We start from the raw sequence: 21,380 nt of genomic DNA, 5'->3' as shown, positions 1-21,380 counted from the left end.
TGAAAATTTTCCTGAGTTTTCTTCAGCTCATATGTGCCTGGTAAATACATAAGATGATGTTTACGTTATTGAAGATGATTACTTTACAGTCTGTTTTAAATTCCAGATCCATCTGCTCCACCAGCTCCATCTAATATCAGAATTGCCAATATCAGTGCAAGCAATGATGGCAGTGTAAATGTAATGATTACTTGGGATCTTCCAGAAGAGCCTGATATCCCAGTGCACCACTACAAAGTCTTCTGGAGCTGGACATACAGCAAATATGTAATCCCAGCTAAAAAAAAGAGAAGGAAGATTGCTGATGGGGTAAGAAATAAAGGAGTAAATGAGACAAAAATATGGTCTATTTCTGGAACAAAATAGAGTGAAGGTTTAAAGTATGTGATGTATTGCAATGATATCAGCAGCTAGTGAAGTATTGGTGTTATGATTATTAGTCTTATATTTCAAATCCCATAGAAATTTTTGATTTTTCCATCCCTATTTTCACTGAGCTCAGGCAGAGAAGTAAATTTCTCTCATAAAATGCAGAAAAATAGTATAAGATTTTGCAGGAGAGATGAATAGAAAGTTAAATACTCTTTGTCCTCTTAAATTCGGACTGATTTTATTTGTGCTTCTCAAAGATACTGTTCTTGTTTTATTTAAAAAGCCTAATACTGTCTGTCACATTGTTCTTTCACTATGCAAATAGAACTTGTGACACTGTCATATAGAATGACCATTAAATAGTCAATATAGGCCCAAAGGAAAACACAAGCCCAATACTCTAAAGAAACTGCTGTACCAAAGATCTTGCATATTTCTGTAGCAGCAAGTTTCTCTGCTTTTCTGGAATTACATGTCAAATACTGCTTGAAAACTATTTTACATAGTATCCTTAAGCATGCTGCATGTTATTTTAAAGTAGCTAGCTGAAATAGAAAGTAAATACAGATAACAGGCTAAGCTTAATCCTCAGGGCTCTTAATAAATGTGTTGTGAGAATTTGGTCCCATGTCTATGTTAACACTGGGTTTTAGCTCTGATTGCCCACTTGCACTGTGATGAATGACAGCTGGAAGCTTATAGTTCCCTTTCTGACCCTCAGTCATCAAACCCTGAGAGAAATAAAGGCAATGAAGGCTGCTTCATTCTGGGGAGACAGGAAAAGGAAAATTCCCCATGAATATAGACAATAAGGAGTAATTTCAGTGGCTGGTATAACTTGGGTTTTTTTCTAATTAAGTTGATTTTATTTTTTTTTAAAGTATGCATAGTAAAGAAAATTTGTTCTTGTACTTTAAAAAAAATCACTCTGGCCAGATGAGGGTGGGGTTCGACTATGGTACGTATAAAAATATTTTTTCTTAGAAAAACTGCCATTGGCTAGAGATCTTAATGGCAGAGGTTACATCTTAAGGAAACAGGGGAGCATTCTCTCCACTGGGTGGCCATTAAATCACAAAATTCAAAGAACTTTAAAATTCAGAATTTTAAAATTTAATTTTAAAATTGAGCTGCATCCTTGATGTTGTGCTGGCCACTTTGTGTAGGCTGCATCCTAAAGGTAAATACGTCAAAACAGATCCATTATACAACATGACAGTAACTGGGATCAAGTTCTGACATGAATATAGGGGAATCCAGAAGAGTCAAGGTGTGTGTTAGAGGAAAGGCAGGCTCTTGGAACATCTTTCATGTTACTCCTAGCTCATTGGGCTTTTTCTTCTGTAGCATGTCATGAAACTGTGGAGCAGTGCCAGTGGGACTTTCCCCACAGACACTGCTGAGGCTATTGCTTATCAATGGCCTTTGAATATTATAGCAACTCTTCTGTCTACAATTTGAAATATAAAATGTCTCAGCACAAAGCAAGTGAAGGTAATTGATAGGAAATGTTTTTGACTGTCCTTGAAGTGTTAAATATAGCAGTATGTGGTTATCCTTTTCACTCTGGATTGACTGTCAAGCTTCAGAGCCCCAGAGTACTATAATGTAAACATGGAGTAATGTCTTCTCTCTGAGATATGGGCTAAAAGGGCACTTTTATAAATAGATTTTTAAAAATTTAGAAATGTAAGAATACTGAGAAGCTTTGGCTCTTCTTTGCAGTAGCATGGGACTTTCCTTCCTGTATGGATTATTGGCTGGAGATTGATAATTCTGCTCTGGGTTTTCCTCATTTGAGACACTTCCTTGATGATGGAAACTGCATTTTTTCTTTTCTGATTTCATTCTGTAGATGTACTGAATATTGGATTTTAGCTTTCTTCATAGCCTCTAGAAGAAGCTTTGAGTTGCTTTGCTAACAGGGAAATTAGGGAATAAAAAATTTAAATAGCTTTGTCTAAAATAATTTTGCCATAAGAAAAAAACATCCCACCTTTAGTTTTGACTTAAAGAATAGGTGCCTATATTTGCCAAGTAATTGCCAGAATTATGTAAACATCAAGAAGGCTAGTATTTTAAAAGTTACACAGAAAAATAGAGTCCAATAAATATATTTTTCAAAGAGAGGAAATTTTTCTCTTGAAATTGTTATGTGAGTTTTTTCTAATTTCAAAAGACTACTGTGCCTAAGATAACAGGCCTGCTTTTAATAAGAGCTTGTGTTTCGGTAATATTATAACTACTTTGTATATTTATTCTCCTCTGTTATAGGCCCAAAATTATGTGGTCCTGGAGGGACTCCAGCCCAACAGCAACTACAATGTAGAACTGCAGGCAGTGACACGTTGGGGTCAGATACGCCTAAAAAGTCCTAAAGTTTCTCTTCATTTTAGCACTACTCAGGACACCAGGAATAATAGTGAGTAACTGTGTTCAAATACCTGAATGCTTTATCTCTTCTTTATCTGGAGTTTGAGTGTTTTATATCATGATTTCTTAAATTAAAAAGAAATAATAATTCTGTTTTGTATCATAGGGATCCTGTCTTGGTTGAGTTGAGTGACTTTTAATGTTAAATTTCTTATCTAAAAATTGATGACAGTTTTTCCCTAACCCTTTGTCTTAGACCCTGCTCACCTGAAATAAATAAATGAGTTGAAAATTGAAGCATTTGAATGATTGTGGTGCTGGTATTTTTTCAATGTGATACAAGTATAAATAGTTATCATATTTGTCAGTGGCCAGAATAAAACCATTTCTGTGTCTTTGTCTTAACTAGAGAGTTTTAGCTTGCAATGCTTTTCAAAATCCTGACTATTCTGAGTAGCCATTAATTCAGTGATATAAAGTGATATGAAACTTCTGCTCTTCTATTAGAGAATCCAAAATGTTCAATGCCTGACAAGCAATGAAATCTCAAGAAGTCGCTTCATGCATGGGACCAATATTCAAAGTAGAATCCTGAGATCTTTAGATGTCAGGATATTTCTTGTTAAAATCTTCCTTAAAATCTTACATGCTAAGTAATATGCTTGAAAAGCATACCAGGTTCTGAAGTAAAACATGATTCTTAGTCTTAATTAAATGCTATTCCTACAATTACAATACAAAATCAAGTTACAGCACCAACTGCTGTCTGATTGATCAATACAAGAAGATTCATGAAATAAGGTGTCCTGACTCCACTTAATTTTCCATCCATTTACTTTTTTTTTTTTTTTTAAAGTACACTCAGTTTAAACTTTGCCATTTCGTAAGAGAACTTTAAGAACTCTCACCCTAACTAATCAAATGCTATTGTTACTGGACCCTTCTTCAAGCATACTCAGTTTGAATACATGTGAAATATTTTGAAGTAGCTGTTATCTATGACAGACCTTCATATCTACAGTTGCTGCCTATTTTGATGTAGCGAGAAGATAAAAGAGACCTAAAGATATTCTCTTTCCCATACTAATCTCATTTTTATTACCCTTTTGACGCATCTTAAGAGACAGCAGAGGGCCAAGTTTTCATCTCTTCAATATACTGAATCTTGCATTTCCACAGTGTGTACATAAAACAGGTTTGGGTTAAATCCTCAGTGAAACCCAATAATAAATTGTAAATATGAGAGTTCTGTCCTTTCCATACTTGCTGTCGTCAATTGTACTTGTGCTTTCTGTCATCTCCTGGAAAAGTGATGTAGTTTGTAGGATTGTGCATGATATCAAAAGCTTCTTGGACTTAACACATTTAGTTTTCCTTTCTTTCCTATATATACACAGGAGATGTAATAGTAGAAAAAATACAGGGGGAGTTGCGTGCTTAGTTCCAGTATACTAAGTCACTGAGCTCAAATGGAAATGTATCATTGGTGTTAATGAGACGTTCTCATTTCTGCTGAGTACTACCCTAAGAATTTATTTTGGTTTTACTTCCACTTTTTTTTTTTTTTTTTTTTTTCCTTTTCCCTTTCTTTTCTTTTTCTTTTTCTTGGTAGCTAAACAAGTTAAAATTCCTTACCCCTCCAGGCCCCAATCATCTTGTCTCTTCTGAACAGAAGTTTTTGTGAAGTTCTGGATCTCGGTGCTAGAATTTAAAGTGTTCAGCTTTCAGTCCAGTCCCTTGACTGGCATTTCACCAGATTATGTTACAACTCTGAGAAAGAACATGTACTTGAATTAACATAAACCATAGGAGAATGCTCATGTCTAGATTTCACCTGAGGCTGAGCTTTGCCCTTTTAACTGGGAGAAAATTCTAGGTGGCATTGCACACACCTGACATTGAACAAGCTGTTGAATTTCTTTCAGTTTATTATGAAAATAGCTTTATAGTCTTTTTCTTGGGAGAAGGAATAATTAATCAGCTGATGTTTGTCAGGCTTTATTGCTAGTCCTGGCATGAAGTCACATCATGATGTTCTTTAAACATGATAGTAAGAAAAGACTTTCTATATAATAAAAACTGTCTAAACTGAAGCTGAATAATTGAGATTAGACTTAGTTGTATATGTTGGCTTTGATACCATTCTGTACTTACTGAGAGAAACACTTGCTGGAAGTGCTGTTTCAGCTCTCTATTACTTCACTAATGGTCTGTCTCTCATAGTCTGTATCACCAATGGGTTTGTGCTGGAAGAGGAAGATTTTTGTTTCGTTTTTTCTTTTATGGAAGATTGTGTTTTGCAGAATCTGGTGCAGATCACATCTGATTTACTACTTACAAATCTTGTACCAAATGGTTCATTTATCCTATACCTCATCTGTGACTTTGCTGGTTTCATCATTTTCTGTCCCTTCCCCGTCACATCTAGTTTTAATTTCCTTCCACAATTTTGACTTGGATAATCTTCTCTCTTGTTGATTGTTTAACTTTAGCAAACAGTCCATCAGCAGTTTCTGTGAAAGTCTTCCATCCATTAATGTCTAATAAGTATAGACTTTCTAATGTCTTGTGCTTTATTTCAGTTTATTGTGAGTCGAACCTTTTTCAACTAAAAGGTTCATTAATTGCTATAGTCTTATTTAAACCAGAGTAATACTATACTAAGGGAGATATTTTTCTTTTCTCATATACTTCAAGTATTTGACTGTTATGTTCAAGTTGTGAACATCCATTAAGTTAACGAGCAGTATTTTCTTTCTAACTGCAAATCAGTGCCTGGAAGAACTAAAACACTTTTTTTTTTTCACAGTACAATACTTAAATAAAAACTTTATAGTAAAATCTGAGCTTCCTTTCTGTTAAGGGATTCAAAATTCTATGAGCCTAAATCACTGATATCCCACATTTTAGTGGGTAGAGCACTCACTCTGCTGACAAGTGTGTTTGGACCTTTTTAGATTTTTTTTTTTAAATGGCTAAAATATAACTTAACTAGAAAAGCACTACTCCTGGAGGAGATGCAAATTCATTTTCTGAATCTCAGTGAAGTAAGTCAAATAAAGAGCCAGTTGTGCTCAAGGTACTTTTGAGAATTCTCAGAAGCAGATGGAGAAATACAATAAAGAAAAATATATTTCCTGAAATATTATCTGGGACACGGCATTCACACTCCCTTCCATGGCTTTTGGGTAGTAGTTCCAGAAGACACATACCAATTTTGCTGAAGTCCCACTGTCAGTTGCTCTGCTCTCTGTGGACCTAAGCTCTGGTATTTTAGGTGTCTGTTCCTCTTGTCAGAATAGAGAGTAGTCTGTAACCCGCTGAAGTAATTTAGTCCTACAGACCTTTGGTGAGCTTTGACCCTGGCCCTCTGGCATTGTATTTCCCCATACTAAGAAATACATTGCCTCACTATATTTGTATGCTCTGCTTCTGGGAAATGGAGCAAGACTCTCTCTTGATCTTTTATAGAGATATTCTAAATTGGCATCTTTTTTTTTCTGGAAGTGGGGCAGACAGAGAACAGTGAAGCTGAGATTTAGTAAAATTAAAATACTCTAAATTGAGGTATACCTAATAAATTTAAATATGTACTTCATCTATCACTTCTTTAGTTTATATGTTACTTATGGCAATTATCTGCGTCTTTCCTTTTTTCTTTCAAGCATGTAGATAATAATTTGCCACTTCCTAATTATTAGAATTATTTTCATCTAGGTGTATTATTGAATTAAATACAGGGCTTTTTGTTAATCTGGTGCAAATACTGCCCTCTTGATCAGAACTGATATATTTTTGAGCGTGCAGGGAAAATACAGTTTGAATCAGCATTGCTGCCTGTCAACCCTGCAAAATATTGTGGAACTCTTGCCAAACAAAGTGCTTGATGAAGGACATCCTGTTACCACTGCTTGTTGGAAGCTTAGCACATAACACTAAGGGAATTGCTCCAAGTTAATTCTACTCTTAAAATGTTTTCCTAAGCAGTCACTGTTCACTGCTGGAAACAGGGAAGGGCACAAGAAAGATTTTTAATCTGAAGAGAGTGTTCTTACGTAGCATACCAAAGGACTTTATATACTTTGATGTGATAACCACTCTGTGGGTTACACTCAATGCCATCCGTGGGTTTTGTGTATATTCAAACACTGCACAAACATAAAGACCATTATTATACAGACCTACTGCTATGCCTGTTTAAAAAGTCAATGTGTTAACATTTCTTGTTCCTCGGGATCTAAATACACTCCCTCTCCTTATTATTATTATAATTATGAAAATTTACAGACTATTTTAATATCTCTATATATTTAGCTTTTTCCCTCTCTGTCCAAAATATTGTTTTCTCTGAATTTCAAGCACATGATATGCTTTTCAACCATTATGAACAGTTAGTTCTTTATATTAATTTCATTTAGGTAAAATGCTGAAATATGAAAATTTAGATTAAAGATAGTATTATTGCCTAAATTTCAGCAAAGGTAACATAGTCACTATATAGCACTAAAATAAATAATTGTTGATGTTCTGTGTATTGCAGAGCAGCAGACATCTTCTGCGGGGAAAACTCAGAAAGGTCTGGTAGATCTTTACTCAACGTTTCCAAGAAGAAAAACCACTCGTTTTCTTAAAATTGGAGCTCCTTTCTATCAGGACAATCAACTTCAGGTCAAAGTCTACTGGAAAAAGACAGGTTTGTCAAATTTCTATTTTATTGTTTTTTTTCTGAGGAGGAACTCTGATCAACTGCCTAGAGATGTAGAACAGGGATACAATAAATTAATCTTGTACAGTCATTCAAAGTTAAGTTGTGCACCCATCCGTCCTTCCCTTCACCTTCACATTAGAGTAAAACATGTCCTCCCCACTTTGTGTTATGGATGTGCAAAAGTCTGGAAGAGGGAAATGACATGAATCAGCTATCCAAAAATTGCAGTCAGTCATGTTGAGACACTGAATTTTCCCAGAGCTGTTATAGTTTTTAGTTTAGAGGAAATTATTTCTGTAAAGTTTTAAATAGGGAAGCAGAATCTGGCCATATGTTCAACAGGGCATTTGTGGTTCTGAATGTTGTCTCCCTGGCAACATTGGAGAGTCTCAAGCACATACAGTTCCTGGGCAGATTTGCTGCTGATGCCACAGCAGTATCACTTGTTGGAATTTGTCAGTTGAGAAACTAATCTGGAAATTAATTTACTTGGAAAATGACTTCCATATAAATCATATAAAGCCAGTGGTGTCACAAAAGCTAAACAGTAGTTTGAACCACAAAATTTAGAATTATACTGACTCATGTTAAGGCCATGGTATGCTTTCTGCTCAACTGTATCAGTCACCTTGAATTAGAACAGAATGAATAATTGGCCATGACCACTGGAAAAATCTTTAGAGTTGGTTTTCTGCTAGGCTTCATGCACCCTTCTGTTTTTCAGAATATCTAACAACAATGTTTAAGTTTTCCAGTCTAAAAAAAAATGACATAAATCTCATTAAGTGTCTAGTCAGATTCAGAAATCAGATGCTCTAGGAGCATATAAGTTATTATACATTACTTCAGGTTAGTCATAATAGCTTAATATTCTAAAAAACGATAATCATATTTTATGGAAACATTCAAAGATTTTTAGAAATATTTAAGTTACTTAATATTTAGGTATATGCAGCACTACCCTTAATGAGGAAGGGCTATATATAACCATTCAGTTCTACTATGCAACATAAGAAAATGACACACTGGATGGTGTGGATTGAGAGGGATATCTTTTGCTTCTTAAAATGTGCTTGTGTAAATAATTACCTTTCTAATCCTACTATATGAAATAATTTCAAATCAAATGTTTATTTCTCCATAAAATCTGCAAGTTTTGGCTCAGCTTGACTACACAATATAAATGTTTCTTACTAGCTTAATTATGCTAATTTTCTTTTCTCTAGCTTTCTCCATAATTTTTGCCAGCTTCATGGAAAGATGGAATAATGTAGTTTAAATAAAAGTTGACGCGTTTTCAATTGTGAATACTAAGTTTACCTCACTATGCTTTCTGTTATCCAAAAGTGAGGCCTGTGTATTCTGAGCTTGGGACTAATTGCCTTAAGCTTTGGCCTTCTGGAAATGTCAACTTGATGGCCAAGCTCCTTTTATAGTCTTAAAAGAAAAGCAGGTGACTTCTGAAGCAATTGTCCCCCACAGCAGCTGAATTTCTCTGGATATGTCTCTCTACTGAGTACAGAAAGGAGCCCAGATAAGGTTCAATTATGAGCAGTTCAAATTGAAAAAAATTGAGGGACAGATTCAAAGATGAGGAGATTTGTGCTTCCCAGAGGTGTAAGGTCAGGTTGTTCACCTCACAATCTACAGGCAAGATTCAGCCCAGTGGAACCCTTTTTCTTCCAGCTTGTTTCCAGAAGAAAGATTATGTGACCTATGACAAAAATGCCAGTGCCCTTAGTGAAATTGACCATACAGGTATCTTTCAAAATTCATTGTTATAGTTAATGGAGGAAAAATCATAGCCAGTACAGCAATAGTCATCTTTTTCCCAAGCATTGCACTAGGTATCAACTAATTATAAAGGTAAGATGGCTATCAAGTTTAACAGTAGATGTTACACCATGGTTAAGTTAAATGTTGACATCTGAATCTACAGCTGAATCCCATACTGTGTTACAAACTTGGAAGTCATATTTGTATTAAAGCTTAAAAATTACTGTAAAAAGAAATAAGGTAGTTAGCATTCTCCTACTGGCTGAAACAAGAGGTGTTTAAGATTAAATGAAGTCAGAGGATATTTCATAGCTTGGAAATAGTGTTTGTAAACAGTGTTTGTAAGTGGTGTAATCTCCACAATTAGAGATCATCAAAGGCAAGCATGGCACAGATCTATTAGAAATGACATGGATTCACATACTTGTCACCTTGTGCCAGGGATGGACCACTTGAGTTCTTGTGTTGCTGATTGTACAGCTGACTTCTCTAGTATGAATCTGTGCTCATCCAGTTATATATGGGAGACACCCAGAGATCCATTGAGGTCGTGTGGTGGGAGCAAGCTCTGCCATATGCACAAGGTTGTTGAGGGATATGCCCCAGCCATATAGTGGAAATAGCCTTAATTTTTCCTCACATAATAAACAGTGATAGCAAAGGTGTGTGAAGAGGGGTATATTATGGCAGTTTGTCACATTTACTCGTTTCTTTTCCTTTTTAAAAAAAGAAAATATCTGTGTTCTGAGTGACAGCATATGCAGTAACTCAGCAGGAGCCATTGCCTCATGCGGAACTGAAACCTAGCCAGTTGCCTCCTCCTGAGAAGCAGCTTCTCTTACAGAAGTTTGGAGGTTGTGTAGTACATGTATTATGTACTGACTGTAAATTTATGAGCAACAATGTACTGCAGAGCAAGCCTTTTTACCATGCAATGAACTCAAGAGGAGAAGCATCTTGGCTGTGTGGTGTCTTTATGGAAGACAGCAGTTACTGGAGCCAGCTGCATTTGGAATTGTAACCACACGTCTTTCTCCTTTGTGCACTGTCTCAAGTCATGTTTAGGGAGCTTTAGTAAGTGCTTACACAGCAAATATAGTAGGAAATACTGAGGGAGACTTTACCTCAGCCTAATGTATGGCCTAAAGTCTAGGCTATTTTCATTGCAGATAGGCAATTCCTTCCTGACAGGGAACTGACCTTCTGTGTGGTGAGTGAAAACAAGAATCCCTGTTTAATGGATTTTTTTAAAAGATGAAGATGTTTAAAACAGTATGGTATGTTGATATAGAGTCTTCTACATGTGATGAAGACTTCAATGACTACTGTAAGAGTAGTCTTTCTCTGGGTAAGAATGTTACTCATTTTCTATAGTATTAGTTGCTCAGTATTTTTGTTGTGTTCCTGAATTCAGTAGCTCTACCATTCTACTTAGATCTGAGATCCTTTTTGGGTTTTTTTGGTTTGTTTTTTTTCGTTTTTTGGGGTTTTTTTGTGCTGTACAAACCAAAAATGGCTCTGCAGAGCAGTTTTGTACTGCCTCAGTGTCATTTGCAGGTGTGGCTCTGGGAAGCCAGTGACAGATTACAATGATGACATCAGGGCTGAAGGTCTCGGTTTTGTATCATCCCCTTTGGGTAGAATTCATCAGACCTCCATCCTCTGCAAAAACTGTAATAGGGGGGCATGCTGTGAACTATTACTGAACTGGTTTTATTCTACAGTAAATAAGTGATTGCTTATCAGTACTCCGAAGCTAGACCCAGTATTTTAATTAAGGCCTGAGTAAGTGGATGGAAGATCCTATTTCCATATATATACATCATAATGTTTCACAGCCTGGTAGCAGGAAAGACTTACTTAAGCCTGTACTTCAAGTGTCATTTCTTAAGTACCATTAGCTTCTGTAAGCATGAGGCATGAATGGAATGCAGGATCTGGACTTTACATTAAAATAAATCTCTTACTGAAATGATCTTTCCATTTGAATGCTTCAGTATGATGGCAATCATAACTTGACTTCAGGATGTATGCTTGCAAAAATAACTCCACACTTTAAGCAGTTAAAGTTGCTTAGCAAAAGCACATAGTTTTGCTACACACTCATCACAAAAGCATATTGTAATTATATGAATACAATAGTTTCTTTCTGAAAGAAGAAAATGTCTTTCACTTGCTTCCTCTGACTTAGGCCTGGGATTAGGGAAACAAAGTACATTCCTTAAGCAACATGAATCCCACTTTTGTAAATAAAAAGAAGAACTTTTGGCCAGATTTTTTGGCCATCTTGACTGTGTAAGATTAGAAATTATGTGTTATTTATACCAAATAGTGGAATCAACTTAAACAAATCACTTTAACTCCCTGATGCTGCAGTTACAAACTACCATCCACTACCAAGAATAGATGTGCTCTGAACCCCCTACTTAAAAAGGTTTGCCACAGAAAATTATTAAGGTCCTTGGTATCTTGAGCATTAATCAAGACTGAAAGTGTGAAAATAAAATTATCATTATGTGTGCTTTCTGTTAGTCATTTTGCCAACCAGAAAGCTGAGATTTTGAACTTCAGCTGAAAAGCCTTCAAATATCTGCAAATTTATCTTTAGAGTATGGAAATAAGTTATTTCTCACAGACAGGAGGAAAAAAGTATTTTTTATGAGCTCACTGCATCAGCTCTCCTCACTTGCTGCAATAATTATAATACATTAAAATATTAGCATGTAATTTAGTATGATGCTTTCCTTCCAAAGCAACATGTCACAGTATTATTTTCTAACCCATTACTGTGCCTTTGCTACTGTTTTCTTAGTGCCTGTGTCTGAGTGTAACTTAACTCTAGTTTCTTCACTTTTCTTTGAATGAAGTCGATGAGCATTTCTGTCCCCTGTTTAAATTAAACATTTAAAGTACTTCTAGATAGTTAAAATCAATACATTGACCCCTGGGTTTTGCTTAAAAAGACAAATATTTAAAATGCATTAAGACTTGGCTTTAGGCTTCTTTCTTTGTGTTTCTGGTAAATGCTAAAGCAGAAAAAAAAAAAGAATACTTAAGGCAGAGAGAGGCAAAGAATCCTCCATTGTCTGATAAGTCAACCAAACAAGAATAATGAATTAAATTACAGGGAAGAATAAAATGCAAGGCAAGGCAAAGCAAACAGAAAGCTGCCATGAATGCTTTTAAAACCAGATCTTAGGAAAACAAAATTAACTTTCACTTAGTTCAGGGAGATAAATGAAGTGACTGTATGTGCTGACTCTTTGTTTGTAATAAGGTATTTCATATGGCAGGTTTTAAAATAATTGAAAGCTTTCCCTATGTTATCCTATGGCCCTTTCTCATGGACCTAGTGCCATTGAGGCTCGTGAAACCCTTGAATGTCAGTTGGAGTTTCTAGCTGTTATTGTAAGGAATTCATCAGTGTGTTTTTTTCACTAAGGAATTATTTAGTTTGGTACTGACTGTTGCACTAGGAAGATGAGTGTTTGATCAGCTGGCCTTTTTCTAATTATAGATATTTAAGGAGTAAAATATTTTTACTTGAATGTATTGCTGTGGTCCAGAAGGTTCTTTCAATAAGACCTCACTGATAGTTTTAGTGAAGTATATTCTCTGGTACTTCCGTGTGAATACAGAGACTTTGCCTCAGCAGAGGCTGATTGTGTACATACACATAATGTGCATTTGTATTTAGGGATTTAATTAGTAAAGCTGTCCCTGAGCACAGGAATCTCTGACTAGATCAACTCTTCGGAAATTAATCAGTAGTCATTGCATAATTTTGCTATTCCATATGTGCTACAGCTGACTCCGATGCCTGTAGCATCCTGCCTGGGGAAGCAGATAATGCTGTCAGCTTTAACTGTTGTGGGAAATCAGTTCAGACTTAAAAGAACATCTTGTGAGAGTCTGTGTGATTGATTCTTACTCCCCCCTAACTTGCTCTTACATAGCCCTACTGTAGCTCTAGGAAGAGCAGAGTTTTTGTTATCCCACTGCTTTACTGCTTTTTTTTTTTTTTATGCTGCCTGGAGAAACTGAATGGAGACCATTGATTATGACCAGTTGTACTTTATAAACTCACTACAGGACTCGAAGGCTATTTGTTTAATGTCCAAATGTGAAGTGCTAACAATACTTAGAATGTTGCTGGTGGGAGTTATGAAAAACATCAACAAATAATACAATCTGGTTGAGATGGCAGTGTGCAACTTCTCAAGTAGCATGAGCCCAATTAGTAGGAAAATCAAGAGTCCCCAAGCCCACCAGAGAGTATTGAGGGGACCTGGTGGAGGAGCTCGTCTACCCACTCTCTGTCATTTATCTACAGTCCTGCTTAACAGGGGAGGTCCCAGATGACTGGAGGTTTTCCAATGGGATGCCCATCCACAGGAGGGGCCAGAAGGAGGAGCCTGGGAACCACAGGCCTGTCAGCTTGACCTCAGTACCAGGGAAAATTATGGAGCAGTTCATCCTGAGTGCCCTTACATGGGAAGTGCAGGAGAGTTGGGGGATCAGGCCCAACCAGCATGATTTCAGGAGAGGCAGAGCCCTCTTGATCAACCCGTTCTCCTTTTATGACCAGGTAACCCACCTTGTGGGTGAGATAAAGGTTGTGTATGTTGTCTACCTGGACTTTAGTAAAGCCTTTGATACAATGTCCCACAGCATCCTCCTAGAGAAGCTGATGGCTCATGACAGATACAGGTGTATTCTGGTTTTGTCAGTGGCCAAAAGCAAATCCAAAGGAACATAAGAATAGGGCCAATGTGTAATGATACATCTGCAGAATATTTTCTCAGCTTCAGAATGCTTCTGCTTCATGGGATTTTCTGAGCCCGTATGACTTAATTGTATTTATTTGTTTTCAGTGCATTTTTCTTCTGTGAAAATATCCAATGTCCCACCAAAGTCAGATAAATTTTGGGCATCTGAAGCGTCCTGGATTATGGAGTTCCAGAGTTCTAAGTTCTTATTCTATGAAGAATCCCATTTTTTGTTTGTTTTGAAGCCACTTCTCCTAGCTTGATCTGAATACTGAGTCTTATATTGGAGACATAGAAACCAGTCAAATTGTCTTCACCCTGTCTTTATGTACATGATTTATAGATATTTAACCTGTTTTGCTCCGGTATTATTTTTTTTTCCTTGTAGACCCAGTGGTGAAATTGCAGGTTTAGAAACTGCATATTAATACCATTAACCTTATGAACAGCAGCTCAGCAAAACAACAGCTTTGTATGGCATGCCATGATGCCAGCTTTAAAAGTTGATGGAGCATTGTGCATGTCTGCAAACTCACCCATACGGCTTTTGCACAGGGTATGAGAGAGAGGGAAGTAGCAGGTGCATCTCTCTCCATTTCCACTCTCTGTGGTGTTAGGGGTAAGCTGTGTCTCTAAGGCTACAAACAGCTATTGTGAGACTTGGAGCTTAAAGGAGGTAAATTTCCTTGTAATAGAAAACTAGATTGAGATACTGATGAACTCATTTTGTTTAGGGTACTGTGTGTGGGAAAAGGAGTGAGAATAGAGGTAATCTGGCTTTGAGATGATCCAAACTTATATCCCTGAATATAAACATCTTTGAACCTTGAGGCATCCTACTTCTAGATAAAACCAAAAATACTGTGTCACGGGCCTGTTTTTAAATTGCACAATAATCACTAATGCCATTTTTGGAAAGGCTTATCATTGTATTCTATAAAGAATGTGCTTTATAGAAAGAGAGTTTGTTTTAAATGGCATAATGTGAGAAACAAAATCTTTGTGTTTTAAATGACACTGCTTATATTCCATGTAAGAGCAGGAAACAGTATAGTTTGCCTTGTTAGGAAGTGTTTATTGAATGAAGTTTAAATATCAACTAGAGGGGTTTGGTGTTTATTTTAATCATGGTGCTTTAATAGGTGATTATTAAAAAGTTATTTTTCTCAGAGGTGTCATGAATGCCATGAATTTCATAACCAAACATTTGACACTTTGAGGTTTGTTGTTTTTTATTTTAGTTTGTTTATACCAAGGGATGAATCGATGCACAGACAGCTATGAGCCAGAGCTGTTTTAATTTAATGTTTACGAGAAATTACCTTGAATGCCTGAGACAGAAGACATTAACAAAATATTTTTTATTCTACCTTTGTTTCCTGTCCTATCTTTAGCTTCAGATTTCAAACACTGGCAAGAAATGCCATGATTCAGGGAGACTAATAATATCTCGTGAACCTATTAAATGAAAAAATAAATAGATGTAATGATCAGGTAATGACTTAGATGATGTTTTCCTTCTCTGCAGAACAGCAAAGTAGTTCTCAAATTGTTCTTCAGTGATGCTGTTATTACAGTGCAGTAAATACCATGTAGATGACTTTAAATTTATATCATATCTTCAAAACTGAAGCGACTAGTAATAAATAACACTGCCTCATTTACTCAGTTGGATTTACCCATATTTAAGTCTTCCCTGCATATTTTTAAGGACTTCTAGAACAACAGAACTTTAGCAAAAAAAAGGGTTTATGGAAACTTGCCTATTGTAGAACTCTGTGTTGCCATGGAGAATAATGGTGGCCTGAAAAACAGATGAACCCAAGCTTGAGAGAGCAGCAAACACTTCATTATATTCTATTTCAACTATTTGTTTATGCAAATAGTTGTTGGTGTGGAGCTACAGACAGCTTATGCTGCAGAGCAAACACTGCTGCTCCTTGTTCTGCCAGAAATGGTGGGCTGGAATCAGTGCTATATTTTGTTAGATGCACAGTTGTAAAGGGTTATCAGGAGTTGAATCCTGGAACTAGGTCAGGAAGTTTTCTTCAGGAAGCCTTTGACTTGTACACATCTCTAGACACTTCAAAGCTGATAAAATGTTGTTCTTTCTGCGAGGCAAAATAATTTTCACCATTTACAATGGTTATTTTGACATTCACCATAGGATAGCTGTGCCGTTCAGTAGAACAAGATAGCTAATTTTGGTCCTGGATGGGGTGTTGTTTGGCACAGATCTCCCCAGAATCATACTGAAACAATTCATCAAACTTTTAGATACTGAGGCATGCACTTCATGTGTTCGGAGCAGATTCTGTCCTGTGATGTGATATTGAATATAAATTCTTTACCCTTTGCTATAGCCTATTTTTAGAACAGTAATGCTGCAAGACACATAATCCAGAAAGGAAATTACTTAATGTTGCTGTATTTCCTTCATACTATTAGTCTAGGAAAATCAAAGACATGTTCAGGACTGCCTTCTAACTGCAGTTTCTATGATCATTAATGTCTTGATCATAGTGGGTACTAACTTTCTGGCCTGATCCATTACCTACTCTTAGCTATTTTAGTCAGCACGACTGTTCATATTCTTATGTGCTTTGTTGAATCAGGGCCAGAGTGCTCAGAAGCTTGTAAGATCAACCCCAAGTATGACAAGGAAAACAAAAACCATGTGGCCAGTCACAAATGATCATTGCAGTTTGCTGAATAAAATACAAGATTTAACAAAATATTATAAATCCAAAGCTACATTGCAGAACAAATTCTTCCCGTAATTGTCCAAATGAATTTCTTTGCAGAAATTTAAGTCTCCTTATGAAATTCTGTTTGAAGAAAGGTTAGGTTTGAATGAAGACAAAAGGTTTATATAATGGCAAACTATCTTCCAAAGTTTGGTAACAACTCCCTTCGATATACAATTCCATTATTCATTGTATGTATATATTTTGGAGGGAGTCAGTTTGCTGAGGCAATGACAAAAAATGCAGATTTCAGTTTTTACTGAAATACTCATTTGATGTGTGCTTATTATTAATTTTTAATTAATACATTTATGCTGCCAAGTGTAGAGGTTTTTATATATCTTATTTTGTAATCTTCACTTTTTTACCATATTTTATTCTAATGGGAAAACCTACCAGACACTACTTAGTAAGTGCTTCATATCCTGTCCCAATACTGGTCACCTTGATGTTACTGTGTTCATTGATGACAGACATTTTTATTGTATTTAGTCCTTAATTCTGTTGTTGAACATGTCTGAACTCTTGTTTTCTTGAAAAACCCATTTGATTTTTCTTTCTAATGTTTATGATTTGGTTGCCTGCATAATAGTGAGGTCACAGCTGGAAATACTCAGAATTTTTATACCAAATTGTAGACACCCATCATCCAACAACCACCCATCAAACAGAATAGTATGCAATTCTAGAGCTGAAATACTTTTACAGCAGGGACCACTGCCATTATCACCACTTGACAGGGCTGGAACAAAGGCAAGGAGACACGAAATTCTTTCCCTAAAGGCCTCCAGCAAACCAGTGGCAGAACTAGCCTCAGTTACCAAAAAGATTTCCTACAGTTTTCTTTCTATGGATCACAGGAATAGAAAGAAAATCATACCTTTTAAATCTGTTTACCTGGTTTCCTGGAGTGAATGCAAGGTTTTGTCAGATTGGTGGTGTTGGGCTCTGTGAATAAACTTCACTGCTGTTCCTGACCATGCTGTGCCAGTTTGCTACAAAGTAGACTTCAGTTCATTGTGAATGTCAACTTGACACCTTTTTACAGCAGTAAATGCAATATAAAGCAGAAAGAAAAAAAAAAAAAAAAAAAAAAAAAAAAAAAAAAAAAGTGTTTGAGGCAAAAAAAGGACTTGTCTGCAGTAACATGGTAGAAAACAAGAAAACACATCAGATGTAATTATTCACCTGGTTGGCAGTAAGCTAAAATATACAAAAGAACAGAAATCTAGAAAGCATTGAAGAAAGGATGAGATTCCTTTTTTATTTAGGTTATTTTCAGTAACTATAGGATTATTTAAATCAGAAATTACAGCTAGGAAAAGTTGCAGAGATACCTTGCATTGTGATTTTTCTGTATTGGCCTTGGCCTTCTAATTCTGGGGGAAGATGATGGCAATGTAGAATGTAGGCCTGCAGTATTCCTATTAACTATTGTTAATGGTTATGTTGCAGTACTTTAAGAAGAATCTTTTCATCTAAGATGCTTAAATTGTGCATATGAACCTGCACTTTTCAAAGGGGCAGACAGAGGTATTTGACATCAACATTAGTGGGATTATGACCTGTTCATATACAGCTTAAAGATACAGAATAAATGTGGATTTTCCGCCTCAAAAAATCAGAAATTTTTAAATTTATTTTCATTGAAATGGAACTAGAGAGCTTCGAATGGGGAGGGGGAGAAAGAAGATAAATCTGATGAAGAATATAAAGAGAAGTGATCAAGAGATAGCTGTGTGGAGATACTCATGTGGAATTAAAGACTATTTTTTGGGTGGAACATGGGTGAGAGGGAATCACACCAGATGTCTTTTCAACATGCTTTTGAACAGCCCCTGATCAATACACTTTAGTTAAAGACGTAAGATTTCTGTCCAAAAGGCTGCATACCCTTGTTCTGTGTTAACAGCTAAGCATATTTGGAATTTTAAGAACATACTCATGTGATGTCTGTGTGGGAATGTTTTCTTAAAGCTAGGAATTCATACTTCAGAAAATTTATTTTTAAAGTCATACCCAAAATAATTGTTAGCTATTAGTTTATTTGGGAGGATTTATTTTGTGAAAATCTTTAGCTAGAGTAGTTGAAGGTCAGTTGAAGGTAAGGACAGTAAGTTTACAGGGACTTTAGAAACAGTTTCTCTTTCCTTTTTTTTTTTTTTTTTTTTTTTTTTTTTTTGAGAATTAAAGCAACTGTTTGAATAAGCTGTCTGCTGTAACAGTTTTTTAAGGAGTTCCTAAATGATTATTATGTTGACTAATTTCATAACCTTAGAGCTGCTCGAATAAGTGTTAGCACTTTGTATGTACTTCAGACTCAGTGTTTCTATACAAATATTTTTAGATCTGGGTAAGATGAATGCTTGACGTTTGTGTAGGCATGAGTCCTTTTAGTGTTATATGGTATACTTCCTAACCGTGAGAACAATGAAGTTATAAAGACTTAGAACATGAAGTACAGAATCAAGAAAACTTCAGACTATTAAGTTTATATACAAAAAAAGCTTTATAATCTGATGTGAAATATCAGAGAACCTGACTAAATGAGTCTGACAGGTTTTTTTTCAGTATTATGCACCTATCCTAGAAGAGATAGCAGAGCTTTCTGATAAAATTAGCCAAAATTAGTTTAATGTTAGATACTGGAACTACTCAAATGACTTTTCAAAAAAAGATGTGGCTGTGGGTTACAATGTATTTATTTCAGCTGGGCTTAATTCAGAACCATTAGCTTTGATGGCAGTGGCTGACGTTCAGCTGGACTATGGCTTGGATACTGAGTTAGTAGTCAATAGCTGAAAACTATAATCTAAATAAAACTGTAGTAGTGATTTCACTAGGAGATTGTATATTGCTGAAAGGAAGGCTGGGAGAAGCCTCTCCAGATGTGAGCATGATCAAATATAAGATTTATTTGTTCATTTTGTTTAAATTTAAAAAAGTGAAATTATGTTTAGTAAAAACTGTCATCTTACATTTACATTCCAAGTAATAGGAAGTGAAATAACATTTTTTTAACCCCTTACTCATTTTCTAGCTCAAATAGAGAGTTTAAGAGAAACAATAGCTGTTTGTAAATGGGTTACTAAGGGTTTATTAATCCAGGACAGAAGTAAGAAGGAAGAACTGCCTGAGAGCAGAAGTTCACATAAGGAATGTAAAGTGAGCTCCAAGAAAATCTAAACAGAATTCTACTGTTCCAGGAGCTGGAAATACTAAATATTTTGGGTTATAACCTGTTTAATTGAATTTATAAAGAGACTTAGTAAGCCTATACACTGGTAAGTATGGCTGAGCAAGCTGTTTTAAGCTCTTGATGCTTGGGATTTCATAGAGTCATAGACTCATACAATGGTTTGGAAAAAAAAAACCAAATATAAAAAGCTTGGGCTTTTTATATACCTACTGTCATCCCTGGCTACTGAGACAACATCTTTACTCCTCCCAGGCTACCTGTATGTGCTTCCACCCCTCTGTAGATTTTTTTTTTTTTTTTAATTTTTTTTTTTTTTTTTTTTTTTTTTTTTTTTAATTTATTTTTATTTTACATCTAATTTTGTCCAAGAGCTCTGCAGGCATGCACAGGTCTGCAACTCCTCTTGTTTGTTGTTTTTTTCTCCATGCTACATGCATGGAGACATTTAAGTTGGGCCTCCACTGAAGCTTCTCCATCTGGCTATCTTTCCTCAGTTGCTCGTGTAGGGATATTGAGTGACCTACCTGATGTGTGTTTCTTAGCCACTTCATGATGGCTGGATAATGACAAGGCTTAATTGGTTTGAATAATATCTACCAAAGTGATTGCAAGTGTAGGGATTGCAAGTGTAAGTCATTTTAAGTGAAAAAAAGCCAATTTCTAGCTTTCCAAAGGGCAGTCCACCTTAACATGCAGATAACTAAAAATAATACGTTGTGATTATCAGATTATATGCAATCAAGAACAGATTCATTGTGGTTAATTGTCCTAGAGTGTACATCATTAATATAGTGTGATTAATATAGCAGCACAAAGTTTTGAGGTCCCAAGAACCCAGGTGTTTTGTTAGTTTTTCACAGGAGAGGGGTGCAAGCAGGTGATAAGCAGTAATTTTGTGAACTGCAAGAGGTGAAATCAAATGAAAGCTACTTACAAGTGCACTGTGAGTTTGTGTATTTATCTGATAGGCATATCAAGTGGGAGAACCCAGCAACTAAGAGGCAAGTGAAAGCACATCCACTTATCTATGTATTTATTAAATGAAAGGGAGCAATCACAAGGCAGCATTGATTTCTTCATAGATTTCTTTTTGCAGAAAAAAAAGAAAAAGTTGGTTTTCCAAAGAAATAACACAAATAATTAGTATACTCATTTTTTATGAAGACAGCTGCTGAAAAAAAAATGTTTCAAGGATCTTCTAATCAGTCTTTTTACAAAAGTACTAGTTTCAGACAATACTTATTTTCTCTTTAGTTTACAACCCTCCCTTTTTTCATCCAAATTGCTCACAGCAGTCTAATGCTATATCAGTCCTTAAAGCATCAAAGTTGTTCTCCCTGCTGAAACCCACAGTCAGGCAATTTGCATTAGTGCTTATTTCATACCAAGCTAATTAATAATAACAGATGCAATTTTGCATCTCCTGTATCAAGATG

General features: G+C 35.8%; 1 protein-coding gene across 1 annotated transcript in view; it reads left to right on the top strand.

The window, feature by feature from the left end:
- The window catches only part of ANOS1 (anosmin 1), a 126,405-nt gene that overhangs the window by 91,306 nt on the left and 13,719 nt on the right, over positions 1-21,380 (top strand). Inside the window, exons 7-9 of the mRNA XM_071747787.1 lie at positions 107-309; positions 2,647-2,794; positions 7,286-7,438. Of these exons, the coding sequence (XP_071603888.1) occupies positions 107-309; positions 2,647-2,794; positions 7,286-7,438 (504 nt within the window). The remainder of the gene's footprint in view (positions 1-106; positions 310-2,646; positions 2,795-7,285; positions 7,439-21,380) is intronic.

Source organism: Heliangelus exortis, chromosome 1, assembly GCF_036169615.1.
Source record: "Heliangelus exortis chromosome 1, bHelExo1.hap1, whole genome shotgun sequence".
Lineage (NCBI taxonomy): Eukaryota > Metazoa > Chordata > Aves > Apodiformes > Trochilidae > Heliangelus > Heliangelus exortis.
The sequence above is the reverse complement of the archived record's forward strand: the minus strand, read 5'-3'. Positions and strand labels throughout refer to the sequence as shown.